This window comes from Poecilia mexicana, unplaced genomic scaffold (assembly GCF_051168715.1).
Source record: "Poecilia mexicana isolate PSO_F unplaced genomic scaffold, ASM5116871v1 scaffold_19, whole genome shotgun sequence".
Classification (NCBI taxonomy): domain Eukaryota; kingdom Metazoa; phylum Chordata; class Actinopteri; order Cyprinodontiformes; family Poeciliidae; genus Poecilia; species Poecilia mexicana.
In genome coordinates, this window is record NW_028263388.1 from 20852003 (window position 1) to 20875495 (window position 23493).

Consider the following 23493-nt stretch of genomic DNA (forward strand, 5'->3'; position numbering starts at 1 on the left):
AAGAAGTACTTTCTTTGAATTATTTTTTTCTATTTTACATCACTTTTGTCCTTTTCAGTTGCATTCTTCCTTTGTGTTTTGAACATTCTTAGATTTTACATGTTTTTAGTTGGATTTGCAGTGGTGATGTGAAGTTTCCCAACAGTTTTCAGTATTGGTGGTTGATTCGGTGGGTAAACATGACCGTGGCCTGCCGTCAGCACAGCCAGACACAGTCCTTCAGTTTGTTTATGTGAAGCTCTTCATCTCGAGCATCTTAGTCATTCATCAAAGTTCGGTTTCATGCAAATGGTACCAGTGTTGGTTTGTTTCAGAGCTGCTTCTCCACACCGTCTGTTAATACAATAAATGATTCTTCAGATATGTATCAGAATAAAGTGAACTTTTATTTCCAAAACAAACAAGTGTTCCCAACCAGACAACATTATTGACATATTGCACAACAAAGACAAACAGCTGAATACTGACAAAAATCACAAAATTCAAGACATTTTTTCTCCTTAAAAAAAAAAACGGGACAGATTTGTGGAGGAAGTGCTGGAAACGCCACCGAAATGAATTCTCTTATTCAATCCTTTCCTGCTTCAACTTCCTCTGCGGCATCCTCTTTCTTCTCGCTGACGGCAGCTTCCGCTTTTTCCACGTTTTCCGCTGCCTCTGCGTTCAATTCGGTCTTCTCTTCACTCTTCTCTTCACTCTTCTTGGGCTCAGGAAGGAGGATGACTTTCCCAATATTTTGACGATCGTGCATGCGCTTCATGGCGTCAGCCACCTGGGAATAAAGAAAAGGATGTGACCATGAACCCTAATCATTAAAAAAAAACGTTCACTCTTTTTGATCATCATAGAGCAAAGCAATCTTTTGGGGTAGAAACTGTCACTAGAGATTATTCAGTTAAAACAAGCTCCTACTTTGCTGAAAAGATATAAGTTAGTTTTGCGTTATTTTAAGCGCACCAAGATATTTGCATTAGAAACTGGATCAAAATTACTGATTTGATCCAGATTTTGTGATTTTGCAGGATGTATATTATATATATATTTCTGATTTAAATGACAGTTTACAGAAAAATGTAAAAGTCCTCCAGTTAGTTCTTCAGCTTACAATTTTTAATTTCTTGCTAACCTAACCATAGTGGTCAAAACCTGGAATTATCATTAGTAAATTATGCTTCCTTGAACAGGTTAGGATAAGTCTATGGACTATGACCATTTTTAAACAAAGTCATTCAACCAACAACAAAAGAAAAACATTTTTCTTTTCCAGCCGCCATTGAATAGCGCATGCAGCAGTAAAACTAGTTGACCAAACCTTCTGAAATTCTGCTTTGGTTGCTAGGCGACGGGTTGGGCTTGGCTGCCGTTGCTAGGTAACAGGCAGTGCCCATGGAATGTGACTCAACAGAATAGAATATACTTTATTTTTACATCCAAATTGCTTATTTGTTGACAAACTACTCCATCCAAAGAGTAAAAGTATTAGCAAACAAATAAAATGTATACATTTTATTTAAAAAATATACACATTAGTCGTTGTATGTAATTTAAATTGCATATAATGACCCATATATAAAATAACTAAAATAACAGCAGGTATGTACATAGAAATGTGTTAATCTATTAATAAATCTACAGAAGAGTCCAGAGTAAACTTGAAGTTAAAGAGTTGGGGGTAGTATATTTTGATAGCTAGAGGCAGGAATGATTTCCTGTGGCGTTCTGTGATGCGTTTGGTGTAATCAGTAATGGAGAGGTTTTCGAAACGGCTCATTTTCCAGACACCAAAATTTTTTTAACTTATTACCAAAGAACAACTGTTTTTGTGTGTGTGTTTTTTAAACACTTGGGCTGTTTTAAGAACACAGCCAATCCATTTAAAACCTGATCATCATTTATTTTTTTTAACAACCCAGTTGTTCCGTGTTCCTACTATATTTTATATTTACTGAGATATTCTTATTTATTATTATTTTATTCAATTATTTGACTTTCCTACGAGAGTTGCTATTTTTTTAACTTTTGTTGTGCATAATGACAATAAAAGGAAATCTGATTCAGCTGAGACCCAAATGGAAGAACAAAAATGATGGGTCCCCTTTAACAGTGATAATTCAACAGCAATGAAGAAAAACAAGTTTAGCGTTACCTGTGCATTCAAATGTTGACAGGCCAAGCAATTCCTACATGAATATTTCTTCAGACTAACCTCTTCAAAGTGGTAGCGGGAGTCAATATGGGGCTTGATCTTGCCCTGCTGGTACAGCTCCAGCAGCTTAACGAGAGTCCGCTCAAACAGCTCCTCATCCCGGATGTAGCCCAGGTGGAAGCCAGAGATGGCCTTGTTGGTCTGCATCAGCTTCAGCGTGTTGAGGGTGAGCTGGTTGTACCAGGTCTTCGCCATGGCCAGCAGGTTCTTCTTCTGGCCCGTCACACAGTTGGCTGCTCCTGGATCCACGGAGAGATGAAACCAAAATCTAAACGGCCGTTTAAATGTTGGCACTCTGAATCCAGAATTCAGAGATAACAGCTGAGCGACCTGAAGGTTTTAACAGAGGCTGTTTGTTTATATTAATGCTACTTTACGGCTCTTTGAGGGAAAAATTCAGGATTATTTCACTTTAAAGATCCGTTCAAACAATCCATTTTATACCATGAGTGAAATTCACAGAAAGGTAGAATCATCTGTGTAAGTACAATTTAATGTGCAAAGGCCAACAGAGTAAGTACTGTTAAAGTTCTATACTTTTATTTTGGTAACTTTCTGGCCAAAAGAAAGGTCGCTATGGTAACAGAACACAGCTCTACCAGAGAATGTCAACAATAATAAATGAAAAGATTAACAGCAAAACGGATAAAAAGCAACTCAACTTAAGGGAACAAGGTCAGAGACGGCGATTAAAGTTTATTTGAGCATCTTAAAATGTTCATGAAAATTCTGTGATTGTTTGCATGAATGAGAGGAATTGTATCAAAGTAACAAATGGTGAAAACAATTGTAATTTTTATTTTTCTTGCTTAGCTCTTGATGGTTGATGGCTTTAATGCATCTTCATTTAACCATCAGTTCCAGCCATTATATTTGTTCAAACTTTGCAAAATACAATCACAGTATGTTCTTAAAGAAAACAACTGGTTATGTCATTAAATACAACATTTTCAAATGTAAATATCAAATACATATGTTGTTCTTCAATAAAAGTGATGTGTGCATTAATAACATTTAATATAAAAGTGTAAGAAAACAAAACTGGACTTGAGTTCCTTTGGCGCCATTAAATATAAGAATAATCCACTTATTTCTTATATTGTATTTATAAGCAGACTAAACAATTAAAATTAAATAAAAATAATAATAGCTGTTGTGTACAGAGCATTGTTAAAAACAAACAACTAAACTAAAATATTTCCTTCAGATGCGATGACTTACCGAAGACGATAAGCATGCCCAGAGGTTTTAGCAAACCGAAACCTTTTTGAGTGTCGGCGCCACCAAGAGGGTCCAGGACAATATCCACTCCTGCAGATAAAAGAGAGAAGAAAAGAAACAGTCAGCAGAAAATAGGAATGTTCTGTTTCAGAGCAGTAAAACCGTTTTGTTTTCTCACCCTTTGGGCTGATTTTGCGGACCTCAGTCACATAGTCTTTGGTGCGGTAGTCGATGGGGTGAGTGACGCCACCTTGGCTGATGGTCTCGTGTTTGGAAGCGGAAGCGGTGCCGAAAATCGTCACATCCTGCACGGTCTGACACAGCTGGGTAGCAGCGATTCCCACGCCACCTACAGATGTGCACACACAGATGAGACTGGCACCATCAGGAAGGCGGTTTGTTTTTTTGGTTAAGGTGCAGTTTCAAATGCTCTGCACTGTGATTACAAAACTGCATCTGTGTGGTTACATATGCACTCTGCTGATCATCTTTAGAAAACTTCATCCTGGCTCACTACAGCCTGTTTGAATTTAAAAACCTGCATAGAAACCAAGAGTATGATTTTATATCAGTCAGTCCAGTCTGTCTGTGAAGCACATTTCAGCAACAAGTCAGTCGAAACCCATCATATAGTCAAAAATTATGAAAACCTGTAACAGACGTTGCATTTTGTCAATTGCCAAAATGCAATTGAAATATGTTGGTCCATGGTCCATTTATTATGTGACCCAAAAGCAACTCTAGTTATTTTTTAGTCTAGATTTAAAGGAACTGTTTCTGCTGAGTTCTGTTTCTGGAAGTTCGATCCAGATCTATGGTGCATAGATGCTGAATGTTGCTCGTCTGTGTTTGGTTCTAGTTCTGGGGATGCAGAGTGGACCAGAACGAAAGATAAACACATGGATGAGATTCTCTAGATCCTGCCGAGACATTAATCCTAATCCTTGAAATGTTCTTCAGGTGGTAGAAGGCCGACTTTGTAACCGTCTTCATGCGACTGAGGGTTCAGGTCTGAGAATATTAGTTCAGATTATTTCACTTATAACATAGAAAAAAATTCTTTTTATAAGTGAAATAATCTACCAATGGAGCTAGCAACTTTTCATCAATATTAAGGAATTACTGACTTAAATAAGCTCCTATATCTTCCTGAAAAGTTGCTTGTAAGTTAGTTTTGTCTCATTTCAAGTGATCTAAGATTTTTACACCAGAAAGTAGACCAAATTTACTTGGTAAGATTTTGTGTTTTTGCAGTCTAGCTGTAATAAGTAAAGCTGTATGCCAACTCTAGATTGTTCCCATTTCTGTTTCTGTTCAGCTGGAGAAAGTTATGGCACATCTGTTGCATATATATTATTTTTGGAAAGGTTTTCTGAATAACACACCTTCTAAATAGTCATATCTCCAATTTACAGGTTTAAAACTAAAATTTAAAACTCCAGAGATTCGCTAACACTTATGGAAAATTGAAAATAGCTTTGCAAACATAAATTAACAAAAATCATCTGGTTATACATTGATATAATACATATAAAAAAGCTCAATAACAGTTTTATTAAATTACATCCAGGTCTGTTTGGGTTGGAGGTGTGATTTTTCCATCTGCTAAAAGCTTGGAAAACGAATAAACTGATGCTGAAACCAAAGTGTGTGCTCTTTGGTTTCAGCATCAGTTTATTCGGTTTCCGTGGTAACATAGCCTTCAGCAGGTCATCTGGGTGTCCAGGTTCACCCGTTATCCCTCTTGGCCTTTTCATCACCCCGCCCTTTTGCAGATGAATTGTACAGGTCAGTTACCAAACATTTAGTTGCTTAGCACCAGCAGGTAGCCTTCGAGAGCGAAGATGATGAAGGTCAGGTGACACGAAGGCAGAGAGACGAGGAAAACTGGCCCATACTTTGTCTCTGATGGGGTTTACTGGCACTTTGATATTATGGTAAATGCTGAGCTTCATAAATCAAAAAGCTACATACCGATATGTACTTCTTGAAAAGTACACAAACTATTCCAAGAATAAATCACTCGAATTAAATAACCAATTTGGTGAATAATTATTCTGCATCAGTTCTTCTGTCCTGACTCATTAGATAAAGTTATTCATGGAAACCATGTTCTTATCCAAATTGTCTGTATGTTATAGTGCATTCAATCAGCACTCAGAAGCTAAAATTTGATTTATAAGTCGGAAAAATCCAAACAACGCAACTTGATGAACAAATTCTGACAACGCCATAATTTAGGTTCAATATGAAGAAAATGTAATGAAAGTGCAGGAATAAACTGTTAGCACCAAAACAAGTGGAACATTTTTTTAATGAAATTCAATTAGCACAAGTTCAATTATGCTATATAACCTTTCATAAATCACAGTTCCAACGCTATTTATGACCCGTTCTTTGAGACTGGGTCATGAATGTCAGTGCAGTTTACATTATTTTCAGCTACTGTCAAAACCAGCAACAAACAGCAGACACCCAGCACTAGGACAAATGTATACATCAAAAGCTGAAGCTAAAGCTAAGTCAATAAGCGAAATTACAACCAACCTAAGGAAGCCAAGACAAAAATGAGTTGAAGATAGTGAGCTAAAGCTAAGCTAAAGCTAAGTTAAGGAAAAAGGCAAAAGCCAAGTTAGTAGTGCAAACTTAACTTACGAAAGCTAATCTGAAGCTAAGCTAAGGGAGCTAAGCTAAATTTAAGCTGGTAAGCTGGAGCAGGGTAAACTAAAACTAAATTAGGGATGGTAAGACAAGGCTAAATTAAATCTAGTTTAAAACAAAGTTTAAAAAGCTAAATTAGTTAAACTAAACTATGGCGTTGTCAGATTTAGTTAAAGCTAACTTTAACTAAATCCAAGATAAGAGTGCAAACCTAAGTTAAGGAAGCTAAGCTAAAGCCAAGTAGGGTAAGCTTAAGCTAGGAGAGCTAAGCTAAAGCTAGGTTAAGACAAGAAATATAAGTTAACAATCTAAGCTAAGTAGCTAAAGCTAAGACGGGTTTGCTAAGCTGAAATACAGCAAGGTAAGCTGAAGTGGAGCTAGCCAAGGGAGGCTATGGTAAGTCTAAGTTAAATCTGAGTTAAAGAAGCAACTCTAAAACAAAATTCAGCAACAAGCTAATCTGTAGCATAGGAGAGTAACTTAAACAGTAACCCAATACTTAAGCCTCGTTAGACAAAACAAGCTAAAGCTAATTTAAATCTAAGTTAAAGAAGCTAAACTAAAACCAAGTTAATGAAGCAAAATTAAAGCTAAGCTAAGGGAGCTAAGCAAATTAAGCTAAAGTTAAGTTATTATAGCAAAAATACATATAAATTAAGATAAGATAAAACAGTGTCATTGCTGTTTGATCTGCTGACATCTAAAGGAGAATACTACTTCAATAAAATCCTACAGAAATTGAGTTTTGTTTTTAAAAATATCTATCTGATCAATTGGCAATTAAATTACTTGTTCAGATAGTATATAAAAAAACTGCTGAAGATACATTTTATCATCATTTTTATACAACATACTGTGATCCATCACAGGCATCAGTTTAACATATTCAGCACACATTTGGACCTATGAGAATATTAATGTCTGGTTGCTTTAAATGTCACATGCTGCCAAAGGAACCAAGTCTGATAACAATCCAGGCTGCCCTTTTATGAATAACACACACACGCACGCACGCACGCACGCACGCGCACACACACACACACACACACACACACACACACACACACACGCACACACACACACACACACGCACACGCACACTACAGCCTCAGTTCTGACCACTACTGATGACTTTTCACTACAGTAATGGCATTCAAAGTAGTTTTATTGAGTGATTGGTGACTCAAATTATTTTGCCTTGGAGATTGGAGGAAATGTTCCTCTAGAACATTATTATTTATTTTTTATATAATTAAAAACTTCAACTAGGGCGAAAGTTAAAATATTTTGCCAGCTAAGCGACAAATCATTTGGGATTTTCTCAAAAACAAAATCATGATTTGGAAGCCAATTCTTCAGGTTACAGAGAAAAACAATGTCGACAAAAAATGTGAAGTTGTTGCTGCAGAGACTTTTTAAACCTCAAGTAACCTAATCCTAGGTTATTTATTTAAACTTCCATTTTAACTGAGGTGTGTGCAACTTTAAGATCTACTGTATCACACCGTTTATCGTTTTGTGTAAATCATCATCCTGCAATAATGAAAAGACGGCTGTGAAGGCAACACTAAATTTCTAGGTGTAATTCTGCTCCCTATTTCTCCAACTGTCTCAAAATCGGACGTTTTAGTTGATCAAATTAAGTTAAAGCTAAGCTTATTATTGCTTTAGCTTAATGAGGAACAATTTAAGGTGAAAGTTCATTTTTTTAAACTTAAGACTGCAAAGTACCTAGAAATATTGCTTTGCTGTTAAGTATTACTATAAGGTCAATTTTCAATTATCTAATTCCACTTTTTTTCTATTATTAATTTAAAATCAATAAATTGACATACAACATAACCAACAGCATACCATCAGAGTTATATTTACTCAATAAGATTGATTTGAGTAACTTTTTTGAAAAAGAAAATGCACTTTTAGGAGTATTTTTACTATGCTGTACTTTTTACTTTTACGCAAGTAATTTCATTATGAAGTATTTCTACTCTTGCTTCTGGATTCTCTACTTCACTGAATGAAAAACAAACATGTTTTAACCAAATGTCCACCAGACACAGACACACACCTGCAGTTTTTGTTAAAGTTTCATAAGTTTCATATTGAAAGAAACTGATTTGGAAAAAAATTTATAATTTGTCTGATTTCATTCATTTTTGTTACTTATGTGAATTAATGAATTAATTAACACCTGATGATGTAATTTTTAAATATCAAATATCAATAATTTGATCAAACTAATTAATACGCGAGGAAACTTTTCACCAAAACCTTTTTACTCAAGTAATATTTTTGATGGCCACATACGAGTAAAAGTATGTTGAAGCAGTGTCACTCTTACTTTAATACACCTTTTGGATACTCCCCACCTCCACACAGGAAAATAAAGCTTAGAAAATATAAAATAAGGTCAACAACTTAAAATGCATGCTCTTACCGGCAGCCATGTGGATGAGAACGCTTTTCCCCGGCCGGAGGTTGGCCATCTCAAACAGCATCATGTAGGCCGTCATGTAGTTGATGGGCAGAGCTGCGGCTTCCTCAAAGCTCATCCCGTCTGGAATGGGGAAGGTGCGGTTAGCGGGAACAACCGCCAGTTCCTGCCACATCCCGTGGCGGTTCATGGCGATGACACGATCTCCTACCTGAGGAAACGGAGCCAAAGACAAGAGAAAAAGGAAATTGGTGACTTCTGGTAATCTGTGGCTGTGAGGCGTGTATTTCACAAGGTTTTATAGGGGACGTATTGAGCAACATTCACATTTTTACATGTTTTTGTTCCGTTTGGCTTTCTACCGCTGCTAAAAGCAACCAATTTTTTGGCAATAAGTTCATGTTTCTGAACTTATTGTTTCAAAAAACTCTGGAATGTAAAATCACTAATCAATTTGCAATTTTATGAGATTTTCAACATTTAAAAAAAATAATTATTCAAGCTTTTTTCCTCAAATTTTTAAGACATTCTTAAGGTAAAATTGTGTTTTTAATGCCAATATTATGACTACCTTCTTTTAATTAAATAAAAATGATTGCCCTAATACTCCTTTGTACAACTCACAAAAATAAATTATTGAAAATAAAAAATATATTTTGAAATTAAAAAAATATATATTTTGTTAAAATATTAAAAAACAAATAATTTTAAGGTATTTTACAAAGTATTTCAAATTATATTTAAAAAATATTTTTAGAAACATATTTAAAAACATCTTTTTAAAAAATATTGTTTAAAATATTTTCTGATATTTGTAAATAATTTTTTAGCAGAAATAAAATCAGATTAAAATCAGAAATTGGATCTGTTCTTAAAAACAATCAGATTTTAATTTTGAGCTACGTCACTCAGCTTGATTAAATTAATTTTGACATTTTGACTCGTCAGTTAACACAATATTTTCCTAAAAGTCTTTAGGATAATCAGAAAGTCACTTGGAAAACTTAACTACAAGTTCAAAAAATATTTAACCTTTAACCAAAATTTTAACCAAATTCTGTACAGTTGAACATAAACTGAAACAGTGCTTTGAGAAAACATTTGTTGGATCCTTTTCTTGCTTCTGGAAAATGTTTATGCTCTGCATTTCTTCAAAATGGAAAAAAAATATCATCATAGCTAAGAAAAGAGGCCAAAACAGCAAAGGACACAGGAAAAGTGTGATCTGATTGCGAACGCTACTCTGCTTCCTCCCCAACAGTTTTAGTAGCCGAGTGACTACACCCACTTCCTGCAGAAATCAACTCATGACATTAGACGGCTCTTCCACAGACATAAACAGAGCTTTCATATGTTGTAACTCTTCTTTAGTAACTGCAAATGTTTCTTTACTTTCACCTCAGATGACTCCCCGGTTTTTGATCTGATCCGGCATCTGGACACTGAAATTTATGACACATTTTTGCCTTGCAGGGTGATACCCAAACTGCATGATCGTCACTTTAAGTTCCTGAAATGATGGCATGAACTTAAATGACTGCAGGCGACGCTGGAGTCAGGGCTGTAAAAACATGTTTTGACAGAGTTTTTTTACACGGCAAGGCGTGCCCAGACATTTAACAATCACCCTAACCAACCGGACAAACTTCTTCTAAATAACGGAGGAAGAGGTCAAACCTCGACGCACTCAATGAAAGAAGTGTCTAGATGTCTTAGATAAACACTAGAATCGGACAGTATGGGGAGAAAAGGACAGATTTGTCTGGGTGGTGTTGCAGTTAAGAGTAATAATATTAACATGACAGTGATGAACTCTGACCTGAACCTTCAGAGCCACATAAAGATGGTTACAAAGTTGGCCTTCTATCACCTGAAGAACATTACTAATGTCTCAGCAAGATCTAGAGAAACTCATCCATGCATTTATCATTTGTTCTGGTCCACTCTGCATCCCCAGAACTAGAACCAAACACAGAGAAGTTGCATCGATTACTGGAACAGCATCTTCACAGGTCTGTCTAACAAATCAATCCTCCAGCTGCAACTGATCCAGAACGCTGCTGCTGGAGTTCTGACTAAAACCAGGAAGTTAGATCACAGCCCAGTTCTAAAGTCCTTCCCCTGGCTCCCTGTAGCTCAGAGAATAGACTTTAAAATACTGTTAGTTTATGAATCACTCACCAGTTTAGCACCACAACACATTAAAGATCTGCTGTTGTCATAGCAACCTTCCTGACCTCTCAGGTCTTCTGGTTCTGCTCTGCATCCCCAGAACCAGAACCAAACACAGAGAAGCCGCATTCAGCTTCGATGCGCCACAAATCTGGAACAAACTTCCAGAAAGCTGCAAAACAGCTGAAACACTGACTTCCTTTAAATCTAGAGTAAAAACCCACCTGTTTAGAGTTGCTTTTGAAACATAACAAATTAATAATTAATCAACAGCCTGATGTGTAACGGCGGCAAAATGTAATGTTTTAATTGCTGACTGCGTTTCTATGAGTTTCCATTTTGTGTATTTATTGGCCCTTATTACGGAAAAATTACTAAATACTAATGGAAATTACACAGTCACAACAGCGAGTATGAACTGATGCATGGTAGGTTTAATACATCCTGTAGTTAACAACTCCATGTTATTCCCAGAAAAACTTCACTATAGCTTCATAATTTCCATACACTTGAGTATTATTTAGAGTCATAAAAATCCAAAAAATAAAAGTACAACTCACTTAATTTGGGCAGGTAATTTCTACAAAATGTACAATGTGCCGAACACATAATCGTTAAAAATCTAAAAATTATTTTTAAAAAAAGTCTTTGGGACACCCCTGAAAAACGCTGCCCTGGGTTACTGTCCCTTTTTCACAAAAAAACCAAAAAAAAAAAGAAACATCCCATGAAAAATAGTTATTCATCCTCTTTTTGCGAAAGAACTTTTCCTAATTTGAAAACCCCAAAATTTTTATAAAATAGTTGTACTTTAACACATTTCCTGTAGTCGATGTTCGTCTCAGGGCCAATAGGTTGACTTCTCGACAGACACACTAAGACAAAATCAAGTTGGTGGTTAACATCAGTCCAGAAGCTTCTGCTGCAGTTACCGACGGCAACGGAAAAAGGGGGAGGAGCTGCCAGTTACCGGTCACTATGGTAACCACCAACTGCCAAGAGCAGCATAACAGAACTTAAAACATCAATAAATGTCCGAACAAAGAACTTGTTGACTAAACAAAAATAAGTTAAAAGAATAAACAAACATTTTGACAAACTTCACATTTATGATATTGTTAAAACCAAACCCAGCTAGAGATGTTGAATCAAGAGTTGCCTTTTTTTTTTTTTTTTCCAAAAGGTCACGTCACATTTGTGACTCTAAACAAGTTTTATTTAGCTGGACAAAAGGCAAAAATGGCTCTTTGGACTGTAAAGGTTGCAGACCGTGTGTTAGGCCTTATAACCATCACTGCTCCCAAAAAACTCTGTATGTTTACGTTTCTGATGCCATTTGCACAGTTTTACTGTCACTTTGTAAATAGTCTGTTTTTATTGCACATTTTGTAAAATATGTTAAATTATCCTATTTTGTTGCACATTCCTGTGGACCAGAGTACACTACCTTTAATAACCACACTATAGTTTATGTAGTAATTTTGTCCTTACTGTACAGTATGTTATTCTTAAATCTGTTTATATACTTATGCGTTTATCTTGTGTGACTCTATATATCTTGATTGCCTATCACAGAGGTTTAAACTGTATATGTTCTGCAGGAGACCGCTTGTTTACAAAGTAGTAGAATAAATAAATACAAATAATTTCTATTTACAATGACTGCAGTTTAAGCACGTGTTTTTTTCCTAGGAAAGCCATCTATGCTAAATTAATGGCAAACACCCCTAGTTTACATTTGATCTGATTTTACGTTCAGAGGTTCAAAAACAGCAACTGAAAAAGATGTTCTTACTACTGAATGACAGTTTCTAATAGTGACTCTTGAGAAATCAGTCAATTTTATGTAGATTTTTAGATTTTTGTCAGTTTCTTAAATAAATACACACTATAAGTTGTATAAATGCAAATGAGGGAGTACTTGGTAGCAAAAAAAGAATATGATGCTGAAATTTGATTTGGTTTGCCGTTTGTAGCTCAACGAAGATGCATGATCCATTATGAGAATCCAAAGTATCAAGCAGGGTATGCTGGTTTACATTTCACCCCCATTTGAGATTTTTGTAGTTTTGGTCTTACCCAATTTCACCTTCTCTTCCTTTTTTTAGCAAGAATGCGTCAATTTGTACCCATCTTAAATGTGTTTTATATCCAATAATCCAATAAAATCTGCAATAAAAATCTACCACAAGATGTTATTTTGGTTTGAGCCAAAAAATAAAAGGATCTGAACCACAGACAATTTAATCTAAAATAATAAAAAAAAACACAACTGGAAATTAACTTGAACTAAAATTGAGATTTGAACATTTTTAATATTATTTGCCTCCATAATTCATCGCAATTTTGTCATTCATGGGTATGAAGTTGAATTCAGAATATAGCACCATTTCAATACGAGACAAAAATCTAATTTAGAAACATTAAGACTGCACCACCTCAGGAAACCATGTAATTGCAAAATCGCTGCTAGATATTGGGATGGTGACACCAATTATTCACTCCCAATATATAACAGCAATTCAGTTCAAGAAAAAAGTCAGTCATAATTACCAGAAAAAAGTTGGAATTCAGAGAGAGAGAAAAAAAAAAGTTGGAAATCAAAAAAGTCATAAATAAGAGCCAAAAGAAAGAAAAATCAGAATTCATAGAGAAAAGTTGAAAAAACAAGTCAGGTTTCTAAGAAAGAAAGAATTTCTGAAAATAAATAAATAAAAGAATTCCAAAGAAATAAGTCAGAAATTTGAGGAAAAGAAAGTCAAAATTCCAAGAGGAAAAGTCAGAGTTCGGAGGAAAGAGAAAAGAAGAAAACAGTCAGAATTCTATTTTTTTTCCCTTTTTCCATTAAACTAGATACATTGGTCATTGGTAATTTATAGGAGCTGAAAACCATTGAAAGTTGGATATCATCTGCATTTATATCTTCAGATGGAATATAAGCGGTTTAAGTTGCTTTGAGATGGATTAAGTAGGCAACAAAGATGCTCGTAAGTCATTTTCCTCCAAGTCAAGTCACAAGTCCGCTGCCGCCGAATAAGTTTGTGTTTTGATGGAAAATTTTTAATTCCATTTAACTTTGTATTAAAAAATAATGGCAAAGTAAATTTTACTGTGAAATGCTTAATGCTCAACAATGAACTGAAAGAAAAAAACTCATCTGAATTTTGCATTAAAAAGTTTTAGAAATCATCATAGATTTGAAAAACATAAAAAAATTCATATATCACCAAAAATTTGGGGAATTGATTGTTTTACAGAGTTATGGTCAACATATTTTGTAAACAACAAGATCCGTGTCAGTTGAATACGCTTGCTTTATTTCACAACAGTTAATAAATGTTCTGCAGTTTTAATAAGTCACTACTTTAACATTTAGTGACCGAGAGTCCCAGCACAAGTCAAAGTCCTGACATCTGCGATACTCGGATGAACCTGTAGCCAAAACGCTCATTATGAATATGAACAAAACAGAGGAGATGATTTTAGTTTTTAACAGAAACAGAGTCAGAGTTTGTTGTGGGGAATGTAATCTCTTCCGATACCACCTGTTGGGAAAGCAGCACCAGAACCAGGGACTTAAAACGGCCCAACAACCTGAAGGCTGTTCTGGTGAAAACTGTAAAACATCCAAACCTGAAACTGCTGCTGCGCAAGTTACTCAACAGGTGGTTGCTAGGTAACCAAAAGAATGAGTGGGTTGCTAGGTAACCAAAGAATGAGTGAATTAGTTGACTCCACCAACCTTGCTTAGTTGGCCGTGAGAGATTGAGTCACTAAAGCCTTTCCTCTGCCTATGTCTCCCAGAATGCTGTGCGGTTCTGGATTGGGAGTTCAGTGAATATTCTACAAGTGATCCGCGCCATCTTAGTAGGCAAGCACATGAGCAATGCATAGCGGACAAATGTCTACGAGACCAACAAGAAGAAGACATGTGGATGCTCTTGACCAATGCGCGAGAGAAAGATACATGAGCAAAATGGCTGCTGTTGAGATCAATCTGTATGAGACGGAGAAGGAAAATATGTTGTGGACAAGCTGCCTCCATTCTAGTGAACACGAAGAGTGCATACAACAATAAACTTAAATGGATTTGTACAAACTCTTTGTGTGAACTACAAGCTTCTGGTAACTAGTAGAATAAGTAAATACAGTAGCAAACACGTAGACTACAGGTCCGTCTTAGCTAGCAGATAAAAGCTACATTATCTAAGCTAATTTTGCTAATTCGGTGGCAAGTGCTACAGTAAATATCACTGATATTTATCTTAGTATTACATAGAGTAATCAAGTAGTTGTAAGGTACTTGTATATAAGTTAGGAATGAGGCGAGAGCTACTTCTAAGCTTGTGGCTTGTTTATTGTTGTCATAGCAACTCCACAGCAACTGCCTGCCAAGATGGCTGCCAGTTACAAAGTTGACCGAAGTGTGACATCACATGAGATCTATGTATTGATACTGATCACACGTCTGTTGTGATACATGTATATTTATAGATTTATTGTCCAGTTCCACTGAAATCGATGATGAGCTTTAAAGGGATCCTGACCTCCACGGCCAGTCGGTCCCGTTCTCAAATGTTTTATGAAACAGCCACACCCTGCAGTCCTTATCTGGAGACACTGTCCTGGTCCGCCTCGCTTCAGAAACACTTTGGCATCCTTTTATGTTATTGTCTGCAGCTCTTTGCTCTCATACTGCAAGGCCCACCCAAATTCTTACACAAAAAGAAGCCAAACAACCCGTGGCGACGGCGGACTCCATTTTTCTTCAAATCTTCACATCTTCAGGGTGGATAAGTTTCAGATTTTTAGCCCCAAACTCTGCTGGGATTTCCGACTGCTTCCTGTACTTCCTTTTTGAGGTTTCTGCCCTAAATCTCACTGCAGTGTTTACAGGAATCCTGCTCTAAGAAAGCGGAGGGGAAACATGGCAAAAGGAATGAGAGGGAGAGTGTAGAAAGAGGAGGGGGAGGGAAATTCTTTACAGACAGCAAGGGATAATGAGCAGCTTTGGTAAAACTTAGATAACAAACATGTCAACCATGTATGATAGCACAACCAAACCCAGTACAGAACATTTCAAACTTATTCCTACACTTGCTACAGAACATGGGAAAATATTCAAATAAGACAATGTTGCTTCTTTTTTTTTTTTTTTAAGAGCAAAGACAGATTATTTTTAAAGCATAACAATGATTTGAAAACAATCAGTAGGGTCAGGCTGGGTGTTCAGGAGGAGGATTAAGCAGAGTTGTTCCTGCCAGTCGGACTCGTTGTTGATAATGTATGCCTCTCCCTTCGTTTTAAACCTACCAGAACTGTTTTGGTTCATTTAAATGCATTGATTATGATGAGCTGCGTTTGCATTCCAGTTTTGGTATTACTGAGCAGAGCCTGCTGCAGGCAGGGAGTTAGCGTAGAACAGACATGCAGCTGCAACCTTTCTGTCCAATGACTGGAGACGTAAATATAGATTACATAACAGCTCAGAGGTACAGTTTAAGTAACCGTTTCCATTACAAATGCATGCAAAATTTTGTCAATATTCCTCTAATGTTGAAAAAACTACATTTCGCAATTGCAGTGTTGCCGTTATTTAAGAAATGCGATTAAAATCACACGTGAATGCGTTTGTTCACGTGGTGCGGCATTAAAAATCATGCTGAGAAAGAATCTTTTGCAAATCAGTTTCTGTCAATACAAAACTTAATAAATTTCATCAAAAATTGCAGATGTGCGTCTGTTTTTCTTCTAGTGGGTAGAAAACCCAGAAATTTTACTCACCTAAGAGTAGAGGTACTTCATAATAAAATTACTCAAATAAAAGTAAAACTGTGCAATGTAGCACAAATACTATAAAAAGTATTTTTACTACATATGCATCAATTTGAGTAATTATAACTAGTTCCTGCCAAAATCTGACTTTGGGTTACTGTGGTTTTTTCTACAGAGGTCTATAGCAGTTGATTGGATTCTTGCAACTTTGGAAAAGAAGGAAGAGACTTAATAAAACCAACATATTGAACTTTTAACTTTTAGTATTTTATTTGCCTGTTAAGGCAGTGGAAGGTCGCAGTATGCCATCTCTATAATGGATTTCATCAAAAAGTCTAGGTTCTTGAAACTATTCTAAGGACGTCACTAAAATTGGCACTGCTGATCTTCAGATCAGGCTTGAAAAATGTTTCAGAGTTTGTCAGCAAGAATAAATCTAAATTTGGCCTCAAAACAAGAAGTGAAGTCTCGCTCGGAGATGCATTTCATGTATTGACACCTTACAAAGTGCATCAACTATGCATTTCTGCAAAAGGCTGACATTTACAATTAAGCGTCAACAGTTTGCTAGCTTTAGATAGCATTTTTATTTTGCAGTTGCAGTCTAACTGCAGCAAAAGGTACAGACTCAGGGAAGCTGAATGAAAATGCTCGACAATTTTTTTTATTTTAATTTGCAGAAAACGTTGTATTTTTCTTCCAATGCACAATTGTGTGCCACTCTGTGTAGCTTTATCACATAAAACCCTATGAAGTTCACTGAAGCTTGTGGTTGTAGCATGAGAACAGTTTATTGGTGTATTTAATAGCTGCAACAAATTCTGTTCCTTGTAAATGCAAAAAGAAAAACATCCAGGAAACCAAAATGTGAACATTTTGTGTTTTCTATGTGTAAAAACTAAGATAAGTTAAGCTAATTTTATGGACAATCCTGAGTCTGCTCTTCATGACGCTGCTATATATCAACTGTGCAAATTGGAATTACGAAAATAAATTCGCTTTCTGGAAAAACAGCTATTTTGAAAAAGACCAAAAAACCCCGACAGGAAGTAGTTGGAGGATGATGTTTCTGAATAAACTTATTCACATGTTATTTAAATTTTTTCTCTTATTTAATGGAAACACTGCAATTGCAAAATTGTGTTTCTCCAACTCTCGTGGAAAAGCAACAAAGTTTTGCGTCTTCTTTCAGAGGCTTCTTCAGATTCACTGTGACACAGACAGCTACAGGAAATGCTTCCTTACCACAGCTTGTGAGGAATTATTTGTAAACACAGCGGATGGGCGAACAATTCGGAAAGAGCCGATTGGCCTTTAAACCGTCACCGGTTGCCATAGTTACCAGCGTTTATCTTGCTGTTGTAACATTAGCTGTGCTAAAAATAAAACCGCTGACATGATTTTCACTCATTTTTATTCTGGGCCAAATCAAAAATCTGAATGTTCTTAAAGGGCCGGTTGTGCCAGAATGCATTGATAAAATCCATAAAACTGTTAAAATATCAGTAAATATCTGTTTATTTTAGAATTTAATAAGTGTTTCTTAAAATTAAATAACATTGAACATCTTTTCACACTGATCAGTCCATCCAGGATTTTGTGATTGTTTTTTAAATCAAAATCATAGATATTGTGGTGCTAATTTGGAAATATTTGTAAGAAATTTTGACTATATTTGAGCTGATATTTGACGTTAAAAGTGGCTTTTTATTAATTGCCATATCGATCACAGATATAACTTGACATCCACTGAGGCAGAGACAGCTGTCACTTAAACCCAACGTTTTTTGCCAATTTTGGAAAGAAATTTGCATTAAAAATCAGAAAAAATGTGGGAATTTGTTGACTTTGTGTGAATTTTGCAGATTTGTGAAAAACTGGAGGGACTTATTGATGTCATTTGGAGTCTAAAGAGCCACAAAAAAGCTGCAGAAGGCCAGATTTGGCCCACGGGCCTCGTGTTTGACACATGTGCTCCATAAGTATCTACAACAACTCTTTGAAGAAACCTGAATAACATAATCTAAAACATTTAAATTTCCATTTGGGATCAATAAAGTATATATATTTTTAATATAATTGGAGAAATGCATTGTAAGGAGGTTTGATTTGCTCCTTCCAGTCTGAGCCACCAGAGGAAGTAGCTGAACTTTTAGCAAAAGCTGCAAGGTTAGCATGACTTGCTCTGCTTTTATCTTCAATAAGATGCCATAAAATAATAAAAATAAAAAAACAGTATGCCTGAGGAAACAGACAACCCACTGACCTGTGGATCAGTATAAATGAACAAACACCTCATGAAAAGGTGCCTCAAATAATAAATAATGTGTCCTAACTAGGGCTGAAACGATTCCTCGAATGATTCGAGTACCTCGATTACTAAAATTCCTCGAGGAAAATTTACCTGCCTCGAAGCTTCGTTAATTTATGTTTTATTAGTTAGCGCACCGTGTTCCGGCCGGGACTTCATTTGCGTTGCGCGGAGCTCTCACTTCCGCCTCTGAGTTGTTGACAAAAGCTAAGTCTCAGCGGCATAAAGTCCAATCTTCAAGATTGGCCCGTGGGGATTTTATGGATTGATGATAATGCCCGACTTTTTATCGTTTTTGGGGAACCAATAAGCATCCTTAAAATGACTGGGGGAATGCCTGGAGTACGGCAGCATTTCTCCTCCGGGGCTGCTGGTTGAAAGCGAACGGCGGGAAGAGCGCTGAGGTGAGCGGATAGCCTGAACAGGGCGGGCGGCTGAGTAGCTGATGCTTACCGTGTAAATGTAGCTTTACCGACGAACCGCACAATAAATTTCATATCCCGGTCTGAAGAAACGGGTGGCGGAGCGCATCGTACATGGCTGGTAGATGAGTTTCTGAGTGTGACCAGTGAAGGTGTCGTAAATATCCCGTATTGCTTCCCCCGTGTTCGTCCCCCGGTCTAACGGTTCGTCAGTCCGCTGGTCTATTTCCTCCCCTCCACCCCATCTTACGTTCGTTCATTCGCCCTCTCCTCCCACTCCAGGCGGCATTTTCCGTATTTTCAAACCCAAAGCGTGACAGGTTAGGTGGCAAGGTGAGTTTAATTAATCTATTAAACTCACTGAAGATGAATACATAAACTAAAAGCTGGATTGTAGACATTTTTTATAAGCATATTTGTGAGCCTGCCTCTTTGTTATTACATTCAATATAATTTCAGATTTTTCTATAACTTCTGGTTAACTTAGAAAGTGAGCCATTATTGTTACAGGTTAGTTTTCTAAACTACAAAAAAGCAACTGTTAGGGATGCTCAAATATGAAAAATTGGACTGATATTGATATCTGATAGTAACACCGGTATTATGCCAGATTTACCAATATTTCATTTTATAATTTTTTTTTATCCGATTACTCGATTAATCGTAAGAATAATCGATAGATTACTCGATTACTAAAATATTCGTTTACAACAGCCCTAGTCCTAACACTTTTAATACTCTCTGATCAGAGCAGCCATTATCGATCTGCTGGTTAAGAACTGATCCATCTGTTTACATGTCAGCCCTGGCAGTAATTTAAATGAATATGTGGAAAGTTCTTATCAAGGAAGGAGGGAAATGAGGCGCTCCTGCTGTGAGTGAGGGAAAGAAAAGGCCTCAAGGCCGCGCCGTAAACCAGACAGTGGCAGCTTTCATAAGACCAGAGTGGAGCATAATGCAGGAAGAGAGCTTCATCCCACACAGCTTTCAGAAGAAAAGCCCCGCAGTACATGAACGGCTCACAATTATTCAAAAAGCAAACGATCAAGTCTGTTTTTTTAACTCAAAAAGTATTTTTTTAAAGTTTTGTCAGACTTAAAACCCGCCTGTTTGAATGAAACATTGACCAACATTTTGATGTGTAATGATAGCACTTAATAAAATATAATGTTTACTTGTTTACTGTGGTGTTTTTGTGACTGTATGTTTATGATTTGAACTGCCTTGTTGCTGAAATGTGTTATACAAATAATCTTAATTTACTTATTGATTTAGATCAAGCTAGTTAGCATAGCCACTGATGACGGTAAGTTGTTTCTCCATACTGGGCACATTTAGCAGCTACTACATGAGCTTGATTGATGCCTCCTGGCTCTGATTGGTGGTTTTTGATTGGGAGTGGTAATAAATTTTGCTAAACAATAAATTATCCCATAATTTATCACAATAAACGACAATATTGTTGATTTAAGGCCATTTCCAAGAAATTACTCTGGAACACGTTCTCAAAGATTAATAAACTTTACTTTCTAATGAACATTTAACATTGGAACTGGAAGACATTTTAAATATCCAAAATAAATAAGCAAAACAACAGAAACAACAAATAAAATAAATTATGAAGACTCTTTGAACAAAGTTGATCTTCACAAACTTACTAAAAAGACTTTCGTCATCCTGTTTTTGGTAGAGCGAAAAGAGAAAAATGATAAATCATGCAAATTGAAATTAATGAGCTCATTTCAATTTATCCTGTGGTTAATTGATTTATTGCTTATTGGGATAGGACTGATGCTTTTTTTCCAGATGGCAGTAGTAGCTCAGGAAGGAGATACATCTTTTCACAGATTATCTGTGTCTTAATCTGTCACAACATGGTGACGGTTTTAACAAATATGTAAAAAAACAAAAAAAAACATTTTTTAAAATAAAAGTTTCATACTGCAGCTTTAACACCCAAACGCAAACATGATTAAAATGATCAATAACAGGAATTTCAGAGCTGGTATGGAGGTTGCTGGGCCCCCACCCTGAATCCTGCCCTGACCCCCATAAATCCTCTAACCGGCAGTGCGTGTGGGCGAGTGAACGCGTTCAGTTACTCACTTTTCTGTCCGTCACGTCCTCCGCCACCGCCTCGATGACCCCGGAGCCCTCCATGCCCAGCGTGACGGGCGGGGACGGCAGCAGCTCGTACAGCCCCTGCTTCCCCAGCAGCTCGGCGAAGTTCAGCCCGCACGCCTTGACCCGAACCAGAACCTCCCCGGCCTTCAGCGACGCCTTCTTCATGCTCTTCACCTGCAGCTTGATCTTATCGCAGCCTCCGTATCCCGTCAGCACCAGAGCCCGGTAGGTGATGGGCTTCTCCTCTTCAGCTGATGCGGGGCTGCCGCTGCCTGATGCCGGCTTGGCTTTTTCCTCTTCTTCGGCGGCAGCGGCGGCCGGTGGAGGTTCGTCGGTCTTCGTCACCTGCTCCGGTTCTTGCTGCGGAGTTGGAGCCTCTTCTTCACCAGACATCATCTTCTCCACTTTTAAGAAGCTTTCACAAGATTTTCAGCTCGTGTCCGTTTGCTGGAGTCCGGAGGCTCAGGAAGCGGAAACGGGAAAATTAAAGAAAGATGTTTCCGATTCAAACAGCTTTCATAAATAAGAGGCTCCTTATAAAGACACCCGCTTTGTTTGCAAACCAGATTGCCCCTCTCTGGTTCCCGTGTGCGCTCCACTCAACAAGTGGTTAAAATGAGGCGCGACACAATAACCATAGGATTTCCGGTGGGTATTTTCAAAATAAATCTCAAAGGGCAGCTGGATCGTTTAGGCAAGTAGCACAAAAAAACAAAACAAAAAAAAAAAACACATTTTAAAGCCTGTTAACAACAACAACAACAACAACAACAACAATAATAATAATAACAATAATGGTCGGATTTATTAGAAGAAAAAAAAGTTGCTTTTGTAAATTAAAGTACATCAATAGGTAGTTTCATAAATAATTAGGTATGAACTGATGATGGAAGGTTTAATAAGTCCTTATTAAGTAAGTTGTTTTCGAACAACTTCTGTTGTTGCCAAAATAAATTACGTTAATTTGTATTCTTCAAGTACTTGAGTACTGTTTATATTTTTAAAAATACCAAAATATTATACAACTCACATGGTATTGATTCTTACATAAACAATAAAGTCTACAAAACATGCATTCATTAAAAAAATAAAAAATAAATTAAAATTTTAATATCTATGGGTGCCCCCCAAACTTGGAGCCCTGGGCTACTACCATTGTAAGCTCTTTCTAAAGTCTGGTTTAGATGGATGTGGGTTAATTTTGGACATGATTGTTAAGTGATTAGCCTCTGTATCAAGTTGTCTTTTTAAAATAAAATTGCATTGCAAAAAAAGAAAAACAACAAAAAAAACGTTCATATTTTTTAATTAGTAGGATTTAAATTTTCTCCATATGCTTATTATTTTCTTGTTTTTATTTTTTTTTATGTATTTGTAAAATATGTGTAACTTTTTTCCTATAATGTTGTCATATAAATGAATATCAGTGAAGCTGAGCAGTTGTGAAAATATATAAATACATAAATCAGTACATGAAATATGAAAGCATGTTACCTTTTCTTAGCGTGATTTATTTGTTTAGTGTCATATTTGAAATGTCAAGTTTCAAATGTGAATAAATTATCACGGTAGGAAAAAAAATAAACAAAATCTTTTATTATGATGGGTAAACTTGACTTCCGGTGCTGTTCTTTCTCTCTCTGACTAACTTGACGGAGGTTTGAAAAACTGGTAGATCTGTTATGTTGGCATAAAAAACTTCAGGGATGTGAGGCGGAAAGACACAAAACCCGGACACTGGAATCCCGTTGACGAAAGACTGGATTTTCTCCAGTTTACAGCTGAAAGAAATATAATTTCTTACTTGCATTCATTGAGAAATAAAACAGATTGGATTAAATGTGTTTCCTAGTTGTTGGTCACTAATTGAAGCTTTTATTAGTGCATTTTTTTATTATTTTGTTGTCTTTTTGGAACAGCTGTTAAACAGTGAACTTAGACTTCTTGCTCTGACCAGCTGAAGTATAAAACACACCCACAGTGTATTGCACACACACACTTGCATCCTGCATTCAGAGCTGCTGCTGTTACATTTCTTTCTGCTGACTGAATGAGGCTGACAGGAAGTGGTGACAAACACAGAGCTGATTTTTTCTTTTTTTTTTTTTAGTGGGTTTGAGTCTTTGCAATTTCCACACCATTTCTTATTCCTAATGAAGTTCAGATG

General features: G+C 36.5%; 1 protein-coding gene across 1 annotated transcript; it reads right to left on the reverse strand.

The window, feature by feature from the left end:
• Positions 1 to 367: 367 nt before the first annotated feature.
• On the reverse strand, positions 368 to 21959 carry LOC106907674 (NADPH-dependent quinone oxidoreductase VAT1). Its single transcript, XM_014973496.2, has 6 exons — positions 21309 to 21959; positions 8526 to 8733; positions 3606 to 3776; positions 3428 to 3517; positions 2207 to 2445; positions 368 to 772 (listed from the first exon to the last, which is right to left on the reverse strand). The coding sequence occupies exons 1-6, from the start codon at positions 21720 to 21722 to the stop codon at positions 569 to 571; spliced, it is 1326 nt and encodes a 441-aa protein (XP_014828982.2). The 5' UTR covers positions 21723 to 21959; the 3' UTR covers positions 368 to 568.
• Positions 21960 to 23493: the final 1534 nt, after the last annotated feature.

Coding starts and splice junctions, on each gene's coding strand:
- LOC106907674 (XM_014973496.2), bottom strand. CDS start 21,722: ATGATGTCTGGTGAAGAAGAGGCTCCAACTCCGCAGCAAGAACCGGAG. Junction 8,734..21,308: donor AGGACGTGACGGACAGAAAA/GTGAGTAACTGA, acceptor CCGTTTCCTCAG/GTAGGAGATCGTGTCATCGC. Junction 773..2,206: donor CCCGCTACCACTTTGAAGAG/GTTAGTCTGAAG, acceptor CTTTATTCCCAG/GTGGCTGACGCCATGAAGCG.